Below are 22664 nucleotides of genomic sequence, written 5' to 3'. Positions count from 1 at the left end.
TCTTTCATGTTTCTTGTTCATTTTTAGGGAGAAATGGTGAGCTCTCTATCTCAGCCACTGTACTCGGCCTGGGTTAACCCAGACCGAGCTCGGGGGAAAAGACAGAGTGTTCTCTCTCTGTCTCAGCCAGTTGTGAGTCAATGGTCTGGGCTAGCCCAGACTGAGCCTGGCCAAAGTAAGGGTGAGACAGAGAGTCAACCCTCTCTGTCTCGGTCTGCAATGAGCAGGCCACCAGGTCAACCTGGTCAACCCGGTCTGGTGAAGGATAGGACATAGAGCCGAGGATCCCTGTCTTGGCTCGGCTAGCCAACACCCAGATTGAGCCTAGCTGGAAATAGAGGGAAAGAGAGATTGATGTGGTGTGGTGCCAGACCGACTCAGTTTAGATTCGCCCAAATCGCGCCTAGTCATGGGCGCAAGGCGAGACAAAGGACGAAAGCTTTCGCTTTCTTGCAGACCGACTCTGTTTGGTTAAAACCAGATTGAGTCCAGACATTTCGGGCATGAGACAAAGAGGAAGAGCCCTTTGTCTCAGCTCTATTAGCTGACCATCTCGGTCTGGTTAAAACCAGACCAAGTCTAGTCATTTTTGGGGCAAGATAGAGAGAAAAAGCCTTCTGTCTCAGCCTATTAGCAGACCGACTTAGCCCGATTTTAACTAGACCAAGTCTAGTCATTTCGAGGGCGAGACAGAGAGCAAAAACTCTCTATCAGAGCCCATTGGAGACTCGATCTGGTTGAAACCAGACTGAGTCTGGTCGTTTCTGGGGTGAGACAAAGAGATTCTCTCCCTATCTTTACCTGCTTTTTAATACACACACACACACACACACACACACACACACACACACACACACATATATATATATATATATATATATATATATATATATATATATATATATATATATATTTATAGGGAAAAAATTGAGACAATGGCTATCTCGGTTTTCTGTCTTGAACTGAATCTAGGTTTAGATCCATTTGGATCAAACCTAGAATGGATCGGGTTTGGATCCAGTTGGACCAAACCCAAAAACAGAATAGATTGGGTTTGGATTCAACTGGATCAAACCCAGATCAGATCAAGTTTGGATCTAGTAAGACTAAACTAGATCAGATCAAGTCTGAGTCCAGTTCGAACCCAATCTCAAACTGGATTGGGTGTTGGTTCCACTTAGAACCAAACCCAAAATCAATCAGATCCAATCTGTTATACCAGATTTGGATCCAATATGAAATCAATGACTAAATCTTTGTACAGTTTGGATCCACATTAAAGTAGATTTGGATCTAGATCCAGGTTGGGGAATCAGGAACTGAACCAGAAAGGTTTAGTTTGGATTAAACCTATACCAGGCTGAATCTGGATTAGGTTTAATATGAAGATATGATTGAACCTAGATCAGGCTGGGTTTAGGTTAGGTTCAGTGAAAAGTTAGGTTTTGTTTGGGGACTGAGCCCAGATTATGCTCTGTCTGGATTTGGCTCAATGAAATCCTTGATCATTTAAAAAAATGTATGAAATCATGGGGTTAGGATTTACACTTTCAACTCCTCATAAGAATGGAACTACCCTTTACTAGTAGGTCAACCTGTTCTAGTTGGTCAAAGAGAGCAAACAAATTATATATATATATATATATATACTTATTTTGGGTTGGATATATAAGATTCAGATCTGAACCAAAATTTGAGAATTAGATTAAGAGGTTCGTATAGATCTCTCATAAATCCTGACATCTAGATCCAGACCTATTTGAGAGGTAAAAAAAACTGTTTTCCCTTGTTATGCCCATTTAGTAAATCGAGCATAACTCTTCACCCCGATATCGGATTTGGGTGATTTATGGACTCCTAAACTTCTCTTTTCAAGAGAAATACATTGACATGGGGTATTTTCATAATTTTACATAAGTAGAAACTTTAATGATATTTTAGTAATTATTAGAATTTTTACTTATTTTAGATCAAGGTTTGCAGAAAGACTAAGGTTGTATCTTAGGTTGAGATTTGGGCAATTCAAGGTAAGTGAACATTTGCAAATAACTCTCTAGATAAATAAAATATAAGTTTGTTCATAAATGCTTCTTATTTTGTGGTTTTGTGTGTTATAAGTATGTTGATTATTTCATGTTATGAATATATCAACGGAGCTCCATGCTTAGGAATATATATTTCTAGTGTCTTCAATATGATGCATAAGGATTATGACACATATTACATATTAATTTCAGTTTTAGATTATGTCATGTGAATGTTAACAGACGATATGACTCGTATCATAAATGTGCTTATTGTAAAAATAATAATGATATTTTTGACGATGTAATATGTTTTGAAAAAGAATGCTTGGCTTTGAGAAAGGAAAGTAGAGTTTCAAGGTTCTCCGAAAAATGATTTATTCTGAGAATGTCATGCTTATACCTTAGGATGAGTATTGTAAGTGTTTGATATATTTGATTAAAAATATGTCCCTGTGATGGATTGTTATCTCTAAAATTAAGGTGTGTATTTGTGATTACATGCTGAATATTAGTTAGTGAACATATATTTGATATTGTATAATACACTAACGTAGAAAATGAATAATGCATCTAGGGTAACAACATAGAGATTGATAAAGAACTCTACTAAGAAGGACATGGTCTAGGGTTTCGTTAGAGGTGTGAATACCTCGTTTGTGCCTGAATTTTTTGAAGAATTCATAGGTAGCCTTTAGGGGTTAAAAATATTGTCAATCAGACATATGTACGAAATAGCATGAACCATAAACTTTGGGGGCATGTATACCTCCTCAGACACCTTGTGAGCAGGTATAGCCTCTCGAGCTCTTCGGTTAGCTATTGACGAGCATTTTGTGCTCTTCGGATTGCAACTGATGAGCAAAGCTGCATCGATGAAAAGTTCATAGTCTGGGTCAGTTTGCACTATGTTGTTGTAAGTGGTTCATATGTCTTGCCAACATTCTACACTCTAGAATTCTCTACACGAGTTGCTAAGCCCCAGGAGACTATTTTCGAAATAGCCGATTAGTATAAAGTACAACATTGAGAATGTCTACTTTAAGAATAAAGAAAGAGGAATGGTAAAAAGGGGATAAAATATATAAACAACGTGTGTACTTAATTAGAGAACTAAACTAAGAATAAGAGCTTAGAGCTCACTAAAGTTATAACTGTTGTGTCGTGTTTTATAAATAAAAACTTACATAGTTTTCAACTCACCCCTGCTTGGTTACAATTGTAGGATTAAGAATCACAGTCTTTTCATTTTTAAAATTAGTTGTTTGTTTAATGGTGACTATGGTGACTAACTCGATTTTTAATTTGGATCCTAATGAAAGAATAAATTGGTGATGGTGGTGCTTGTAAAGGAATATTAGAACTAAAATAAAGAAGGCCAGATATATATGTCATCGCAAGAACCAGAAACGTGTAGACCTCTGCCAACATATTTACTTCTGGCGTGTTATGACCTTAATTGTTGTTTTAATGCAGGAGCGAAAACAGAAAACCCGGGTCCATAAAGGGTTCAATTGAATCTATTTTGATTATTTGATTTTCTTATATTTATTTAATTTGGATCTTGTTTTGGATTTTATTGTGATCCTCCTGACCACTGCATCATGTTTCCAGCCAATTGTAAGGAAGAAAAAACTTAGAATCGGATAGCCATGGTACTGATGACCCCTTCATGTCTACAGTAGACAAAATTGACAGGAAAAATTAAAACACAAAAATGTAATTGTAAGAAAAAACTTAAGAAAACTCAAACACGGACCTAATTCTATCATATTAAGTCTTAAATGTTAATCTGTGTTCCTATACCTATCTTAAGTTTCATGAAAAAAAATAATCTTAACATATATATATATATATATATATATATATATATATATATATATATATATATATATCAGGTTTTTTTATGTAAAGTTGAAATGGAATTAAACCTGCATATACTATTTATTGATTTTTAACATATTTTGACGTTGGTTTTGCCTACCTTTTTTAATGCAAAACCTTTTTAATCATGTATTATGATTGAAACAAAATTTTATAGTTTTGTGTTTTGCTAACTATGAGTGTGATATGGCTAATAGTTTTAAGGCTTTATTTGGGAATTGGTAGTCTAATGGAGTTTATGCATTTGCAAAAATGATAGCTGCCTAATCCACTTACGCTTGGGTGCCAATATAAAGAGAGAGTTTCACTTCCTCCCCCAAATGCATTTATAAACTCTCATCCCAGCTATCAATTTCAGAACACCCACCAACAAGATAGTTTGACCATGTATCCACTAAATGCATAAACTCCTATTCCACTTCCTAGATTCCAAACAGGAAGAAACAACAAAAAAAAAATGGAAAAACTCAGGATATAAATAACACATGACAATTATTGTTCATTTTTTAGTCTCGTGAGATTTTCTCATTGATCTTTTTTTTTTTTTTTATTTCTTTAGTCGCAGCGTTCTCTTGTCGTGGTTGCCAAACTTTTTTTCATGAATAATGGGGAAACCGTCCTCAGAATCAAAGACCTAGTCATGCTGGCTCAGCCTGCCATACTTACAGTCACTTTTCCGACCTTGATACAACCCTTGCTCTCAGAGAGTCGACCGACTTGGGCTGAGCAAGGACTTATCTCTTGCCCTCAGCTGTGTCAAACCCCTTGGGGTTTAGTGGTCACCAAACTTGAAAATGAAAAAACAAAAAACAGAATAATTTACCAAAACCTCAATTTTAGATTATTTTTTAGGATGTTCTCAATTTTAGATTATTACATTCTTTATTTGAATGCATTTCCACTACCTATTTGAAGTTTAAGATATTGGTTTTGATCATTTTTCTATTAAACAACTCATATTGTTCCATGCTATGGTTTTTTGTTATGCAAATCAACAATGAGAGTGTTTTAGTTACTTTATTTGACTAAACAAAAAGTAAATCAGTCATTTTAAGAGCAGGATAAACGCTGCTTACCTTCTCTTAATGAACAACTTTATTTTTTTATTATTTTTATTTTTTCTTGTACATATAATCCTCTATATGTAGTCTACATGGTTGGTTTAGCAAAAACCAACCCTTGAACAATTTTTTTTTTCAACATGCATGTTAGAATTTTTGAGGGTTGAAAAATCAATGACTTACAAGGTACTGTATTCTCTAATCATTAAAAAATCATATATTTATATAAAAAAATTCAAGAGTAGTCGATTCATACCATGGTTTTTAAAACCCAGTGACTCATCACTAGGTCGGGTCATGTTAACTTTATATTTTATATAAAATATATAAATATATGCATATACTATCTATATTTTATAGTCTTTTACTACTATATTATATATAATATGCATTATATGATATTTTTTAAAATATATTTAATATATAATTTTATTAATACATGCATAACTATATTATATATATATAATATTTATATTGTATATGTATATATATGCATGACTTGGTCTAGCTGAAGACATTAATGGGATCAGATTTAGACAAAATGACCCCCCGCCTTGCAAGTTTCAACTAGGGGAGACTTGGAATCCATTAAGATAGCCAATATTTACCAATTATATTATATGTTGCAAGGACACACCATCTTGGCTACGTGTCCTTGGTGACAGGCATCGACACGCTGATTCCAACATGGATTTGCATGGTCATCAGTTTAATATTTTTAATGAACTTTATTACTTTTGAATAACACTTCAAAAATAAGTATTTCTAAATATTAAATATCAGAAAATAGTTTATTATTGATTAAAATATTAAAAAAAAAATCCGGGTATATCCGGACCAAGGGCCAGCAACCTGAAGCAAGTTTTATGTCCGGCCATTCTGTTCCTTTTTGAAAAAAAATAATAATAATTTCTAAACTTTCCAGTGGAGCCCGCTTCCCGCTTCCCGCTTCCCGCTTCCCGCTTCCTGTGTGTCAATCGAATCTATGCTAGATACGTCATGTCTTTAGTCCATTCAACATATGTTAAGGAAAAGTAGGTGGCTAAATAAAATAAAGTGCTACGACAGCTTTTAATAAATAACTATTAAGTTGGGGGGCTGTAAATTGCTTTAAATTAAAAAAAGGGAAAATTTCATTTGAGGCCATCCTTTTTTTCCTTAATTTCAAATTAGTAACATTTTTCTAGAATTTCAAATATAATCCAATCTTTCTTTAAAAATAAACAAATAGAGACCCCAAGTCAACACCTATTATCTTAGATAAGACTGGTAAACGAACCGAACGAAATGAACATGACATGTTCGAGCTCGGGCTCATTTATTAGTAAAGTATGTTCGTGACTCTGATAGTGTTTGTGTTTAACCCAACCCAGCTCAAGTTTGCTCATCCTTAAATGAGACGAGTCAAACATGAGCTGACTCACATTAAAACATTTCATATTATTTATACATGGAATATACATATTTTTTATATATTACACTTAAAATATATATTATACATAATAATTCATATTTTATGTATGGATTTTTCATGCATCCTAATCTTTGTATATATATATATTGCATTTTGAATATATTAAAATATATATTATATATAAAAATCTGTATTTTTTATATATATGAACTCTTTTGATCCCAACACCTTGTATTCCATCTTGACTCATTTAAGCTAAACGAGTTGTTCATGATTAGGATTACCAACTATACGAACGGAACATGAACGAGTTTGTGAACTAAGCGCAATAGCTGCTTTGTCCCTAATTTTCGAAGACGTGATGTAACCTTAAGCGCAATAGTAAATGCTGGTGCTTATTTGAATTTTTGAGAAACGTTTGGCTTATATTTGAAATTTCGGAAACTTGGGGCCCATATTTGACATCAAGATCAAAAGCTTTGCTCCTAAATAAAATTTTCTCAATAAAAAACTAAAAACCTGAAAAAAAATGCTTCTGGGCGACGGAGTCTGGAATCAACGCCAGCGCCAGCGCCAGCCAAGAACAGAAAAAGAGAGCCCCTCCCCTCTCTTGGCTTTGGGGGGGAAGGGAAGAGAAGGAAGATAAAACCCTAAAAAATAGTGGGGGAGAATCAGAAGAAGAAGAAAAAAAGTGCGATTTTTTTCATTCTTCCGATTCATATCTACAAATCCCTTCCCCGATCGGCTTCTCCCAAGGATGATGCGAAACCCTAATTTCTGAGAGGAGGAGGTGAAGGAGAAGATCTGAAATCCGTTTCCTTTTTTTGTCTGGAACAACCGATCCGTAGATCGATCGGTCGATCTGAAGCAAACCGAGTGGGGGAAGGAAGGATGCCTTCTCAATCGGATCTGGACCGTCAGATCGAGCATCTGATGGAGTGCAAGTACTTGCCGGAGGCGGAGGTGAAGGCGCTCTGCGAGCAGGCGAGGGCCGTCCTCGTGGAGGAGTGGAACGTTCAGCCTGTCAAGTGCCCCGTCACTGTCTGCGGCGACATTCACGGCCAATTCCACGACCTGATCGAGCTGTTCCGCATCGGCGGCAAGGCCCCCGATACCAATTACCTCTTCATGGGAGACTACGTAGGTCGGTCGCCCTTCCTTCTCTCCGGTCCGTGCTCGTCGATGATGCCGCGATCGATTTGGTTTTTTGCTTGTTGTCTTTCTTCTGATGATCTGTTTGCTCTCCTGATGCCCTGGTGCGGTTGTTTTAAACCCTCTGGTTCTTTATACATAGGATTCTCCAACTGGTTCTGATGCCCTAATTTCCACTTCTTTGGTTGTTTATTTATCTTTTTAGTGCATGTTGGATGATTTAGGTGGTTTCGTGGTGATATTGCTCCCATTCGTTTTGATATATCGTTGTCGATCTGACTAAGTTTGTTGTACATATTGATTAACGAAGTGGGGAATAGTTTATCCAACTGTTGTGCTTTCTTGACCTTCTGGGCAAAGATATGGCTTTTTCTAGCCCTTCGTTCAGCTTTGCGTTCGATTCGGATCTCATTTTTGAAAGTTGGAATGAGTTTTGTTCTTCAGCTGATCGTGTAACTTCGCTTTGTTGACTACAAGATTCCTCTTCCTTTGTGATTCGGACCGTATAACAACGTTAACTGCTATTTTGATGGTCTTCTCTTTGCTTTTCTGGTGATGGCTGTATTTCCTTGTGAAAAGGTTCTAACTTGTTTTTCAATAAATCCATAATATTGTAACTTTCTGTTGCAGTTCTTTTTTAAAATTTATTGGCTCTTTTTATTAAGTTTATTCTTATTATCTCTCTTATATTTTTTCCTTTGAGATAAGTGCTTATGCTTTATCTGGTTTTGAATAACTAATCTGTATTTCTAAGGTTAGTTCTATCTTCATCAGACTCTCATCTCATGACCTGCATTCATTTCTCTGAGTTTTGGTACCCTAAGACAAACTTTTGGGAGTTCATAGGAAGTCACACACTTTGTGATTGTTGTGCTAATTTTGGATTATGAGAGAAGTACCATCATTGCCACAGGTAAATGTATGATACTGTAGAGTTCTCTTATGCTAGTAGGAAGAAGGGGAGCAAGATTGGAATCATTTGTTTGGAATAGGATTATCCTAGTGAGCATTTGTTTGACCCTCCTAAACCATTAAGCAAATTTTGTGGATTGTGAAATCACGCTATTGATAACTGCTGGAATAAATCTGAGTGTGCTTTTAATATTGGATTGGGTGAGGAAATGACACCAACCATGTTTTCTGCTTCATCTGTGTCATTATGCTACGGTCTACTCTTACTATAGTTTTTACAATACAAGATTCAAGTGGGCAAAGATAGTAGCCTATATTTGGATAGAGGAACAACCAATCAGGTGACATATGATATGGATAAATTTACTAAATCGATTCCTTATCAAAAGACAAGGAATTGCCATGACTAGTGATAGTAGATCTCACCCTTACAAGCATTTCAAAAAGGAACATTTATTCAGCTTTTTTTTTAAATCCTAATCAAGTACTTTGATCCACAATTGAAATGCAATCCGACTTTGGTGGCCCAACTTGTAGAACAAACAGAGTCTCATGTCACTTTCTCACAGCATCTGTTTTCATGTAGGATTCTTTTTTGAACATGTTCATTGAGGAAACCAAACATGGGAATTTTACATGTTGAAAGAAGCTCCAAGATCTAGTCAGCCTTTTGTTTTTTATGTTTCTCAATATTGTAAGTGCGCTTCTGATACATGGCACAAGCATCTTGCTAGTACATTAGATAACTTTCATTAGATGGTATCTGCCAAGTCTGCAAGAGTTATGAGTTGCCTTTTTCCATTCATAATAAAAAAACCTTGTTTTCCCTTTGAACTTGTCCATTCTACCCAAAAGCTTGATACAAATTTTGAGTATGTTGACTTTGTTGATGATTATGGTAAAACCACTTGGATAAATTTCTTAGAAGCGAAATGTGATATATTTACTTATTACATTTTGGGTGGTTAGGTATGGGTTGTGGAATTCACTGAATATGTACAGATTATTTAATGGATATCTGTAGTTCAGAATACTGGGTCATGGGTCATCGACTCATCAGTCATGAGGACAGAATCTTGCTTCCTTATGTGCACAAGAATTAACTTAATCAATGGGTCCTATGTCTCCATGTACAACTGTGGCCTTCCTGGCTTGGTTTACTTTCTAGGAATAGAGCATATTTTTTAATAGACATCACTAACAAAAGTGATGTAAAATATGACAAAAGGATTTCACGTCACTTTTATTGTGATCATGGCTGTTAAGGAACAAATTAAGTTTGTTAGATGTTCTTCTCATGGGGATGCATGCAATCTCATCTTCTTCAAACATGTATTGTTTCTTTTTTCTATTTTGTGTGTGTGTGTGTGTGCGTGCACATGAGATTCTTTGTTCCTCTTGTAAATATCATTCTTCATTTCTTGCATCATACTGAAGTTTATGTAGTGAAAAGAATCAAGTTTTACTTGTATTTTTATATGCATAGGCATTTTCTTGAAAACTTAAAACAATTGTTTTTTCTCAGTAATATCTCAATCATTTTTAGAAGATTTTTGAGGTCAATATAAAAAATATGAAGAAATAGGGAATGGTGAAAATTTTTAAATTGAGAAAAGCTTAATTTAAAATTTCCTTCTCTCTAGTAATTTTTTCTCTTTAATCCTCTTTCCTTCTTCCTCTTTCTTTTGCTTTACATTCTTCTTTCTTTTCTTTCATTATTTTCCTCTCTTTTTTTTCTCAATATCATCAGCATTAGGAACCCACACACAATACTCCTTTTTCCTCTATTCTATTCTATTGTTCCAAAAATACTTCTTTATTTGTCCAACATTCTCTGTTTAAGCAGTTATAGAAAATGATTGATGCCCCCTGTCTCAAAATTTAATCAAAAGTTGACTTACTGGTAGTCCATTTGGTCCCTTGATAGTATATTCCATAAGACTTTGTCTTGTGGAAGATACTTAGTAGTTCACTGGAATTTGATTTAATTATGTTATTGAACTTTTGAAAAAGTTCTTTTTCTTGCTTCTTCAAATTAATAATGTATAAACAATGTCTATCTTTTGGAAAAAAGCTTCTGTTTTGACTTGCTTTTTTCAGATGAAGTGATTTTGAGGCATAGTTTACTTATCAACTGTCATAATAAAAAGGGGCTTTTTAGAAAAAAAACTAAAATATCTATGGAACATTTTTGATGAACATATATGACTTTCGCAAATAACTGAGGATCTACTTTTTCAGTTTTTCTTGGATATTGAACTTTTATCTGTGATTGGGCTTCTGTATTATTTGTGCTTGGTTAGGGTTCAAGTCTCTTATTCTCTTGATTGTTTTCAATTCCTAATGATCTATGGGTTCAGTAAGACTGGTCTTTTGCTTTTCACGTTTCCATGCTGTATCGTTAATTTATCAAGTTTTATTTTTTATGGAACCAAGAGTTATCCAGTTGTTGCAGTTTCCTCATTTCTTTGGTTGCAGATCGGGGATACTATTCTGTGGAAACTGTCACATTATTAGTGGCATTGAAAGTACGGTATCGAGAGAGAATTACAATACTCAGAGGGAACCATGAAAGTCGGCAGATAACTCAAGTGTATGTAAACAGTGTTTTCTTTTTTATTCTGTAATCAGTGTTTTCTGGCTACATAACTCTTTTGGCTGGTCCTTGAGATTTCACTATCTAAGTTGACTATTGTAACCATCACTGATTGTGTGTATGTGCATGTGCTCATGTGTGTGTGTGTGTGCATGTGTGCTTGTTTCTGCAGCATTTTTTTTTTGTGTGTGTGTGTGCTGTTACTTGTTATTGTCTTGTAATGGATAATGTCCTCAAGTTATAGCCAATGTATTAGTTTAAATTTAGTCTAATCTGGACAAAGTTTGTGTGATAAGTGTCACTGAAACATTGCATTTTCTGGCAGCCTCGCTTTTGATTTCCTCACAGAAGTGATTTTGAATGTTTCCCATGCTTCATCTGGTTTTTATTTATGATTGCCCATGGTCATTTAAAACTTCTATTTAAACCTAAGGAAGCTGTCACACTTGATCATAATCACAGATCCAATTAGTTTCAATCAGTTCAGGATCTGATCAGATTCTTCTTGTCCTCGCATGAGAATTGGGTGACTTTTTAATAATAGCGTGTAACTGAAATTAGTAAACGATTGTCTGTTTTGTGAAACTTGATGTTCTTGTTCACCATTGAAGTGTACACCTAGAGGCCAACATTTTCTTGGCAGATGTTCAAGCTGATGGATCTCTTTTGATGTTTATTTGTTAAATCAATGCTAATTATCAATTTGATCATCTTGCAGTGGATTGTTATGATTTTGTCATTATCTTGCAAAAGATTTCTCATGCATAAAAAAAAAACCATCCTCATTAAATTTAGAAGCCTTGTCATTAGATGTTGTTGCCTCTCAGTGCATGTGTGGGTGTGGGTGGGGGGAGGGGTATGTGTGTGTAGGGTGTCAAAAGTTAGTTGAGAGGGCATGGCAAGGTATTTAAGTGAATAAATTGTTCCTTAATGTGCAGCAGAAGATCGAGTCAGTTATTGGATCATGTTAATATGGACTTACATCTGGCACTTATATATGGCAATGAAAAGTGACAAGAAGATGCTTATTGCATGGTGCATTATTTTAGATGAACTTTACAGCCAGCTTTTATAAAGGTGAAAATCAGAGAACAAATAATGTTCATAAAGATTCTCTAGCGGTTTAGCCATATCTTGTCAACTTTTATCTTAAGGTAGGATCTATGTGTCTATAAGTTATTTTATCTCTACTTTTTCTTTTACTACTGTTAAAGTTATGTGTGGATTTTTTTGTTTTTGTTTATATTTTAAAAATTGTTATAGATAAAAATAGAAATAACCACCTTTAGGAATACGGGGCAGGTTATTATTTTATGTTACTGTTTATTTTTCCTTCATCCCTCCTTGCCCATCGACTGTCCATCCAAACTAGAATATAACAATGTTGCTGAAGAATACTTCGTCGGAATTGGGGTTGGATTTTACTCCAGGCAAGCAAATGATGATGCAGAAGAGGTTTAGTGACCATGCCAGCGAAAAGGATGGCAATGTGGGCCCTGGGAGAATGAAGCCCGAATTATGATGTGTTCATTTGGACTAGTGTAGCCCCTGAAGCAGTCCAAGAACACAAAGCGAAAGATTACTGCATGCCCTTCCAAAGGTTATGGCTCTCTGATGAGGCCAAGTGGCTCAATTGCTAGATTGGCTCTTGCCACAACATGCCAACTTGGTCTGCAACCTCATAGTGAAGTAGCATCAGCATGACGGTAAAGATATTTCCAACATGGTCATTGCTTTACTAAGATATACCCAAATGAGGGTTAAGTGATTTCATACTGTTTGGAGAACTAGAAATAATGATCAATAGACCATGAATGGAAAAGTTGACTCCTAAGATTTGACCTTTGTTGGGTTGAAAGCTATGTCACATAGGTGCGGGTGCGGATGCAGCGATGCGGCATTTTAAAAAAAACTTGGGTGCGGGGGTGCGGGGAGGGTATATATATAAATTTTAACAGTTTTAAGTTAACATTTAGTGTGTGTATATATATATATATATATATATATATATATATATATAACTGGACTTGGTTAGGGTTAACTGAATCTACTTTTGGGCAGAATTGGACCTCAGTGTGGTTGACTTCACCTAACACAATGAAAGCCGTGTCCAAGTGTCGCACCCGCATGGGTGCGGGTGCATCGCTGGTGCGGTGCCCTGTTAGAAGAGTCTGTGTTACATAGGTTGAAAGACAATATAACTTGGTTTTATGCTGAACCAGCCTGAGTTTTTTGTTGATTCAAGCATATTTTATAAGTGGATTTAGAAAAGGTTGAAACTATATTTGATTTCTGCAAGGCCCCATGATGGCAGGTGACGTTATGCATGCTTGGGTGATGCCGAGGGTCAACCACATTGAGGGCAGAGAGCATGTTGATGACTTCCTTGTTGGCCTAGATAACGTCTGCAAACTCATGTGAGACGAATTCCATGCAGCACTCGTGCTATTCTACAAGTTGAGCATGATGCCCTAGACAGGGGCCTATTGGATGCACTTTGATGAAGTGGGTTAGCAAGATTATGGTCATCTTTTTCAGGGTCTTCTAGTTGGTGTCTATGTCACACAGATACTGCATTATGACTTCCGTTCCGTATCCCTTATATATGTCATATTGGAAACTTCATAAAAATGGTCGTATCCCGGTATGCTCAGCCGTATCCATGTGACACAGGTTGGTGTGAAAGTCGAGGATCGTCCTCGAGTAGTGCCTATCAATCAGTTGCTGGGCCAATTTCTTCACTGTCCTGGTGTGGACATTGCCATTCTCTCTTTTTGTCCACTCCTCTATTCAGACATAAGAGAGAGGTCTGGTTTTGATGGCTTCTACAGTTTTTAGGGTGAGGATTTGAGGGTTCTTTTCTCCTTTTTCTTCTCTAAGATGGAAATTGAGGTATAGTTGCAACGAAAGTTCGGGTTGGGGTAGGGACTGTAGGATAAATGAGAGTGAATAGGATGATTAGCTTCTTTTGGGTGGCAAAACCAGATGACACAGCAGTTTTGGGTCATTAAAATTATGTATGTGTAAAAATCATGAGCTGCTCATTCTTCAAATCCCAATGCTGGGATGTGGGCAAAACCTTAGCAAATGGACCGACTACCTGATTTGCACCAAAAAATGATCTTGTTTCAAGATCTTGATCTTTATTTTCGCATGCGAAGTGGTTGTCCATCTGTATGTGTTTTCTCTTGTTGTGATGAACCATATTGATGGGAATAGTAACCACACTCTTGTTCTCAATATAGGATGAAATGAGTAATTGGCTGACCTGGTGTGCTAAGGGTATGATGCAGCCATGAAATTTCTATAATAACAATGGTTATCTCTATATATTCTGATTCGGTGGTGTTGGACCTTACAACTGTATGCCGATCCAAGAGGCTTGATGCTGCCCCAGATATATACAATACCCAGATCAAGGTCTTGGAGGTGGATCTTCTGCCCAAGACCTCTGATGGTGTTACTTGCTTGAGAGATTCAAATTGGATAGCATTAGTGGCTTGTGTAGGGGGTTGATTCTTGCTGATGGTCCCTTTGTTCTATTCATGTCTCTAAGAAGGAACCACCCATCACTATATTTTCTTTTTGTCATTTGAATAAGATTTATGCTTGGATGTTGATCTAAGGGGTTTAAGATAGCCGAGTTCATAATCAGCAGTCTCACATTCTCCACTATTTTTAGCTATCTACTTGTAGCTGAATCTAGTTTATTTATTTTCTTTTAGGATCCACAATTTTGCAAATGTGATCATCATCTGAACCGATTCTCTTGAAAATATAAGTTTCTTGTCATATGCATACAAATTATTTTCCTTTGTCGTATCATATAAATAAATGGCATTATTTTTATAGGGTATTCAAAATGATCCTGCTTTATTTTGCTCATCACGGCTAAGCTTGCTACTGTTTGATGGAAATATTAGGTTTTACTTGTGCTATGCTTTGTATTATCCCCTGATGAAACTGTTAATTTTCAGGTATGGCTTCTATGATGAGTGCTTGAGAAAATATGGAAATGCAAATGTCTGGAAATATTTTACTGACCTTTTTGATTATCTGCCCCTGACAGCTCTTATTGAAAGTCAGGTTAGAGTTCCTGCATATGGTACATGTTTATTCCGATGATACCAGTTTTGTCACATTTTTTTACAAGAACCAGTTTAATTTTTAATTTTGTAGGTTTTCTGTTTGCATGGTGGTCTCTCCCCCTCATTAGATACATTGGATAATATTCGAGCTCTGGATCGGATACAGGAAGTATGTAATGAAAACTTGTCATAATCTCTTTTTATGATTTATTCTTTTAACTTGTAACTGTTGTCAGGCTTTGTCAGACGAATGTGCAGAATGCTTTCAAAATGAGAGCATCAACTTCTATTTCAGTCTGTACATGCATGTGGATGGATTGCATGCGTGTGTGTGCTTGTGCATGCATGTGTTTTTCTTGAGCAATTTGTGATGTAGTGTGTTGATTCTTATCCCTAGGGTTTAGTAACTTTTACAGAACACTTTCTTCAGGAGATATAGATTCCTAAAATGCACGTTCATAAGCTGAAAGCGTTTATGAAAAATTACTATGATAATTGTTAGGATGCCAACTATTAGAATGCCATGATGGTATTTTATTTATTTTTTTGAAGAAACATGATGGTATTTTAGTTAGGATGGGACTATCTGTTCCTTATCTAAATTTAAACAATCTTCTAGTGGAGGTAATCATGCCATACTTGTGAAGAATGCTACAAAGAAGCAGTCTTTTCTGTTGGTTTTGACATGCAGTAACATGCATGTGCATGTACGCATGCATGTCCCTGTGGGGCCATGGGTTACCCCCTAGAGGTTCCTTCTTCAGTTGGCTTGTACTCTCTGAGAAAGTGAAGACGGAAGGGTACTTGAAGGGTGGTTTTCAGCTTGTGAGCTGATGCTCGTTGTGTGGTGTTGCGGAGGAATCAGTGACCCACTTATTTAGGGACTGTGCCTTTTATGCAGTCCCTTCTGCAGGGGGCTTGGTCAGACCCAGCTCTATTCAGCATGTTCAGGGAACTGCCTCTTAGAGACATCCTTATTGCCACTCATCAGAAGCACAGGGGTACAAGATGGTTGTTTAAGTGGAGTTGCTGGATTTTGCTCTCTTGGTACAATATCTGGAAGGAAGGAACAATAGGATCTTTAGAGGGGCTGCTCTCCCCTCGGAGTCCTATTCTTCCTAAGATAAAATGGGAGTTGATGGAAGGACTTCCGTCTTCGGTGGCCTGACGAGGAGGTAACAAGGGGGATCCATTAGATGGCAATCTTTTGTAGGGTGTGGTTGGCTGTGCCAGATTGGTTTGTTTGGGGGTGGGGGTGGGGGTGGAGGTGTCGGGCCCTCGGCATTTCAAAATATTCATGGGATGATATTGATATCTCATCACTTTCACTTCCAATTGTAATGCTTCTGCTTCTTGGAAGTTTTAATAAATTTGCCTCTAAAAAAAAGTGATATCTCATCACTTCACCTCCAATTGCAATGCTTCAGCTTCTCGGAAGTTTTAATAAATTGTCTCTCTCAAAAAAATGTTTAGGTACATATTTATATATTGGTACAAAATAAGTAGCATTCTTATTTTGATGTTAAGTTCGTTAAATGTGCTGCCTGGATGGTTTCACCTTGTGCCTTCCTAATGACGCGAGCATGGTTCAAATGAACACCTCCTTGCCAAATAAATGCAACATATATATATATATATATATATATATATATATATATATATATATATATATATATATATATATATATATATATATATATATATATATATATGAGAGAGAGAGAGAGAGGTGCTTCTACAATTCGTGGTGTTGATGATTTTTTGGGGCCACCTTCACTATGTTCTCTTCTGTGGTTTATGGCTCTGGCTTTGGTTGTGATTAATGTACTTATTTTTTGGTGGGTAAAACAGGTCCCACATGAAGGACCCATGTGCGATCTTCTGTGGTCTGATCCAGATGATCGCTGTGGCTGGGGAATCTCCCCTCGTGGTGCAGGCTACACATTTGGACAGGACATTGCAGCACAGTTCAATCATACAAATGGCCTCACTCTTATTTCAAGAGCTCACCAGCTTGTGATGGAAGGTTTTAATTGGTGCCAGGTATGCAACATCCCACTCAATAGACAGATCTGCCTTTTTCTTCGTGCTTGTTGATCGCTGTACAATTTCTGGGTCCTTGTTTGTTTTGTAGGATAAGAATGTGGTGACTGTTTTCAGTGCTCCCAACTACTGTTACCGCTGTGGTAACATGGCTGCAATATTGGAGATTGGGGAGTCAATGGAGCAGAGGTTTCTTCAGTTTGACCCAGCTCCACGGCAGATTGAACCTGACACAACACGCAAGACTCCTGATTACTTTTTGTAATCCTCTTTGTTTCTGTACTCTGAAATGCTGGTTTTCTGCTGTGTTTGTAGATTTGTTTTAGAAGTTTTTGATTAGTGGAAATCATTCTTTTGTTTGGAGTCATGCTCTGGTGTTGCTGCTGCCGTTGTTGCTGTTGACACTGTTATTGGTAGGGTACACACTTTGAAAGTCTTTGTTCATTGTCATGTATTCTTAGAAGAGCAGCAATAACATGAATTCTCTTCATCATTATAAAAGAAGCATGAAAGTCAGACCCATAAAAAAAATTCTTGTGGGAGTAAAAGCTAGAATTTGCTGCTGGTTAAATTGATATGACTGGATGTAAAATCTTGTTTTGCACAAGTACATCAACAGACACATGTTTGTCATGTTATGGTATGCAACCCAAAGCCCCCTCCCCAACACAGTTATACATGCACAGCCCTTCAGCAAACTGGTGGTCATGGTTCATTTTTTCAGACAAGTAATGGTTTTTTTGTAAGAAACTTGGAATTCAAGTTGGGTAATGTGAGCGTTGGGAGTCACAACGGCTCTCCTTCCTGTATCAACATTTTCAATGTCGGAATCGATGGACCAACGGGGCTCCGCTTGTCTGGTAGGAGCAGCTAGTGCACGTCTCTTGTGTTGGGACGTTGCAAGTTCAAAACCCAATGGTATAGTTGTATAACTGGTAGGGGTCTGCCTAACCCCAGCTTACCTTTCAAAAAAAAAACTCATGCTGAGAGTTATTAAAGAATGGAGATTCTTGGTTACTAAACGTTTAAGCATGATTGATTGATGCCTTTTGAAAAATGAAATCGGCATATCTTGACCAACGGGATGAGTTTAAAAGGACAAGTCTGGCTAGTTGGAAGTTTATTTACGTGTTTCCTCCAACACATCCTTCACTCTTGTTTTATTTTTAGTCAACTGACAGCATCAAATGATGAACGTATCTTTTTGTTTGGTTTTGTGGGTCCAAAATTAGAGTCTTGAGCATGATAGAAAGCCTGCACCAGACGGAATTATTGAGAAAATCAGGCCAAGTAAAGAACTTCGTTTAGGCTTTGTAAGTGCTGGAACTTAGAGAGGGATGATGGGAGCGGAGAAGAAAATGGGTGACGAGGCTGGAGTTGTCAGCTACATCATGGCCCATCTCCACTGTCTACACCCTTATCTCTCAAATCATGGTTCTCAAACACTAGTAGGGGTGGGTGGTCTTCATGGGTGATTTTAACAGCTTGCTTAAGCCAGAGGAGCGAAATTGGTTTTTCGCTTGCTCTAACATGGTGGTTTATGTTGTTGGCATCTTTCCTCGCTTCAAATTGTGCTTTTGTGCAATTGGTGGTGGCGTATCATAAATGAGGATATTTCAGGTCTTCATTTCATCAACCAAAAATATAAGCTCTTTGGTTCAATTATTTCATGGCAAACAAGCAAATCTTCAAAAGAGGCTCCGTGGTGTACAAAGGCTAGGAAAACAGATTTAGGACAACCAACCACATGGATGTGAAGCTGTAGAGATGCTCGAACAAGATTTCTTTGTAGACACTTTCTTGGCCAGTGATGTAAGTATTAAGTTTATATGTTTGTTATATTTGTATGTAAATTCATTTAAATCTAATATGAACATATTACATGTGACAACTATATAACATATATATAGATTCATAGAAAAACTTATTCAGAATTACAATCTGAATATAGCAGTAAAAAAGAACAAACAAAGATCATTTACCTTATCTCGCATTTCTTGATGAGTCTCCAAAACGATAATCCTTTTGTTTTTCTACCAACTAAGAGAAAATAATTGCTTAACATTGTTCAAAGCAAATGATCAAATATCCCAATACAAAATAAAAGTTTGTTCTTTATTGGAGAACCAAAATGTGATATATCCTTTTGAGGAATATGACAATGTATCCGTTGAACAACATTGTATACTTACGTTTATATTACATACGATATGTGCTTATATCTTGAACTTGATTTATGTTATAGATCCTAATTTCTTTCAACTGGAACAATAAATACTAGGTTCTATGAGAGATGACCATAAAAAAAAGGAGTTAAGGCTATACAATTCTACGGGGACCACATATAATACAAATAATGACAACAAAACTTTAGTACAAACTCATTACTTATTCAATAATATCTTTATTTTTCTCTCATATTAACTAGGATTAATGTTGGGTTGCAGAATAAATTTTTTGCATAGTGATTTGGCTACGACACTTACTTTGATTTGATGGCCTAGGTTATAAATGATATTTCTCAATAAGAGAACGAGTAATTACTTTGCACATATATCTAAATTCAATAGACACGTGTATATGTTATTGACTTTGTATATGATTATTACATGATTGATTTTGGTATGCTCATCGTGATGTACATATACTGAAGCAAAAACATGAAACTCGATTTTTATGTCTTATTTTTTTTGTGTTTTCGTGATGTAAGCTAATTAGTTGTTTGTTAATATTATTTTTTCAAGATGATGAGAAAAATATAAGAAGTGTATAGTCAACTACTACGAAAAATTAATAAAGAAGAAAAAAAAAACCTAAAAAAAGGCAGAGGAGGAGACAACAAAAACAAAAAAGCAGAAGAGGACAAACAAAAGGAAGTAGAGAAGATGACATCGAAGGACCTTGATAAGGGAGTTGACATGAAGGAAATGTGAGACTTTTTAAGTCGTTGAAAATATTGTAATCAGATATTTTGTAAATTACTTTGATTATAAAGTTATGCACTTTTACTGGTTATTCTTACGTTTATGTAAAATTTACTTTAATTACAAAGTTATGCATTATTTATCAAATCATAGGTTATACAAAGTTATATAATGACATGTGTTTAGGTCATAGTTCCTAAATAGAAGACATCCCCAAATAGATGCCTATATTCTCAAGTAGGTCATAGTTAGAAATCCTATGTTCATGAATATAGTTATAGTTCATAAACTGAGGACACTAGGTCATCACCACCGATATCATCCACCATTACTATCATTACCTTCTATGATCCATCATCACTATTACCACCACCATCTGGACTGCTAGCCAATCTTCTTTTCTTGTTTATTAAAATTTTAAATAATTGGTGATCCAAACATTACTAATCTTCTTTTCTTGTTTATTAAAAATTTAAATAATTAGTGATCCAAACATTAACTTAATTAAAAACAAAGACAAGTATATTTATTTTTGTAAGCAATAAACAAAAACAGATCCTAACAGGCCTTAATTGTTCATTTATTTAATTTTTGACATTGCGTCGATAAACACACGTGAAAATAAAAAAAATGGATTTCTCACAAGACTTTTGGTTGCCGTTATTTTCCCGTTATCATTACCATGAACAAGAAGATGCGGCTCTTTGGAGGGTAGAAGAGAGTCGAGACCGCTCTGCTCCAAACTCAAGGTCACACAAAATCATGGGCAAGCCCACCGTCTTCTCGGTGGGACGATGCCTCTGCACCACCACCAAATCGTGTCTCTGCTCCCAAATCGATCGGGAGGCTCAGAAACCTCAAGCAGATCCACGCCCACCTCCTCAAATCCGGACTAGACTCCCACCATCTTCCTCTCAGCCACCTCCTCGTCGCCGTTTCCGCCCCCCTCCGCTACGCCTCTTCCATATTCCGGCAAGCCCGGAGGCGCAACGTCTTCATGTGGAACACCATCATCAGAACTCACTCTAAATCCGACGGCCCGCTTCTCGCCATCTTCCTCTACATGGACATGCTGAAACAGGGCTTCCGGGGCAACAAGTTCAGCTTCCCGCCGCTCATCAAAGCCTGCGTTCGATCCGATCCTGCCGGAAGGCTCGGGCTCCAGGTTCACGCGCACGTCGTCGTCTCCGATGGTCGACGGATACGCCAGAAACGATGAGGTTGTCGGGGCGCGCCAATTGTTCGACGAAATGCCTGAGAGAAGCGCGGTGTCCTAGAGCCCGATGGTTGCGGGTTATGTCAGGGAGGGTATGTTTGCGGAAGCGCTGGAGCTTTTTCAGGAGATGCAGGCTGTTGGTGCGGAGCCCAACGAATCTGTTGGTGTGATTGTGTTTTCGGTGTGTGTTCATCTGGGTGCGCTGGCTCAAGGCCGTTGGATTCATGCCTACATTGCAAGGGTAGGTATGGAACTTAATGTTTTCATCGAAACTGCATTGACTGACATGTATTCCAAGTGCGGGTGCATCGAGCATTGGTGTTTGAGGGGATGATAGAGAAGGATGTGAAGTCATGGAATTGTATAATCACAGCCCTTGCGACGAATGGGGATGCCCGAAGGTCGCTCGAGTTCTTCTCCAATATGCAGGAAGCAGGGATCCAACCCAATGATGTTGCGTTCATCGCGGTTCTTAGTTCATGTGCTCATGCAGGCCTAGTTGAAGAAGGTTGTCGTTGCTTTGATCTTATGTTATGTCTTCACCAGATTGATCCAAAGCCTGAACATTATGCATGTATGGTTGACCTTCATCTCGATGAAGCAGAGAAGTTTGCAGCTACTTCAGCTCAACCTGATATCAATATTTGGGGAGTTTTACAGGATACATGGAAAGGTTGAGATTGGAGGCCAGGTTTGGAAACAGATGACTCGGTTGGGAATGAGTGACTGTGGATCTCATGTACTGCTGCATAATATGTTCAAGGCAGCTGGTTGGCTGGCAGATGCTAATAGTGTGAGGAAAACAATTGATGATAAGGGATAGATAAAGGTACCTGGCTGCAGCTTCATTGAAGTGAATGGCAAGGTTGAAGAATTTCTGGCTGGAAATTCATCACAGCCTTGTTCTGTAGAAATTCGTGACATGCTTGAAATATTGGCAAGGGCCATGATGATGGAGGGCAGCTAACAGTCCCATTACATATACCACCTCATTGATAACGACTTGGACCGTCAGCGCATAGTTGCTGAAAGCTGCAGAAAAGACAGCAAAAATGCTAGTTGAAATCACAGCTTTAATATTTCCCATACTTAATGCGTTGTATAAACATTGGGACGGGCAGGCACTAAGATGGAATATACCCACTAACTTGATCTTTTGTTGTACAAATAGCTCAGCTGACTTACAGGAAAAAAGATGCCAAATCTGGATCTCTCCAGTATCAAGTTAGAGAATCTTTTATTTTTCGCATTCCTTAGAAATCACATTGAGCTACAAAGAGATTGATTGTGATTTATCATTGATTTATGATAATAAGAATTATATACATAATATAAGAAGAGATCAGTAAA

At 37.0% G+C, this 22664-nt stretch overlaps 1 protein-coding gene across 1 annotated transcript; it reads left to right on the top strand.

Moving 5' to 3' along the window:
• The first annotated feature begins 6920 nt into the window (after nucleotides 1-6920).
• On the top strand, nucleotides 6921-17782 carry LOC149815078 (serine/threonine-protein phosphatase PP2A catalytic subunit-like). Its single transcript, XM_089988300.1, has 6 exons — nucleotides 6921-7527; nucleotides 10926-11040; nucleotides 15021-15129; nucleotides 15223-15300; nucleotides 16983-17174; nucleotides 17266-17782. The coding sequence occupies exons 1-6, from the start codon at nucleotides 7275-7277 to the stop codon at nucleotides 17437-17439; spliced, it is 921 nt and encodes a 306-aa protein (XP_089844426.1). The 5' UTR covers nucleotides 6921-7274; the 3' UTR covers nucleotides 17440-17782.
• The last annotated feature ends 4882 nt before the right edge of the window (nucleotides 17783-22664 follow it).

This window comes from Nuphar pumila, chromosome 15 (genome assembly GCF_984573655.1).
Source record: "Nuphar pumila chromosome 15, dmNupPumi1.hap1.1, whole genome shotgun sequence".
Lineage (NCBI taxonomy): Eukaryota > Viridiplantae > Streptophyta > Magnoliopsida > Nymphaeales > Nymphaeaceae > Nuphar > Nuphar pumila.
This window is presented reverse-complemented; position numbering and strand designations above follow the sequence as displayed.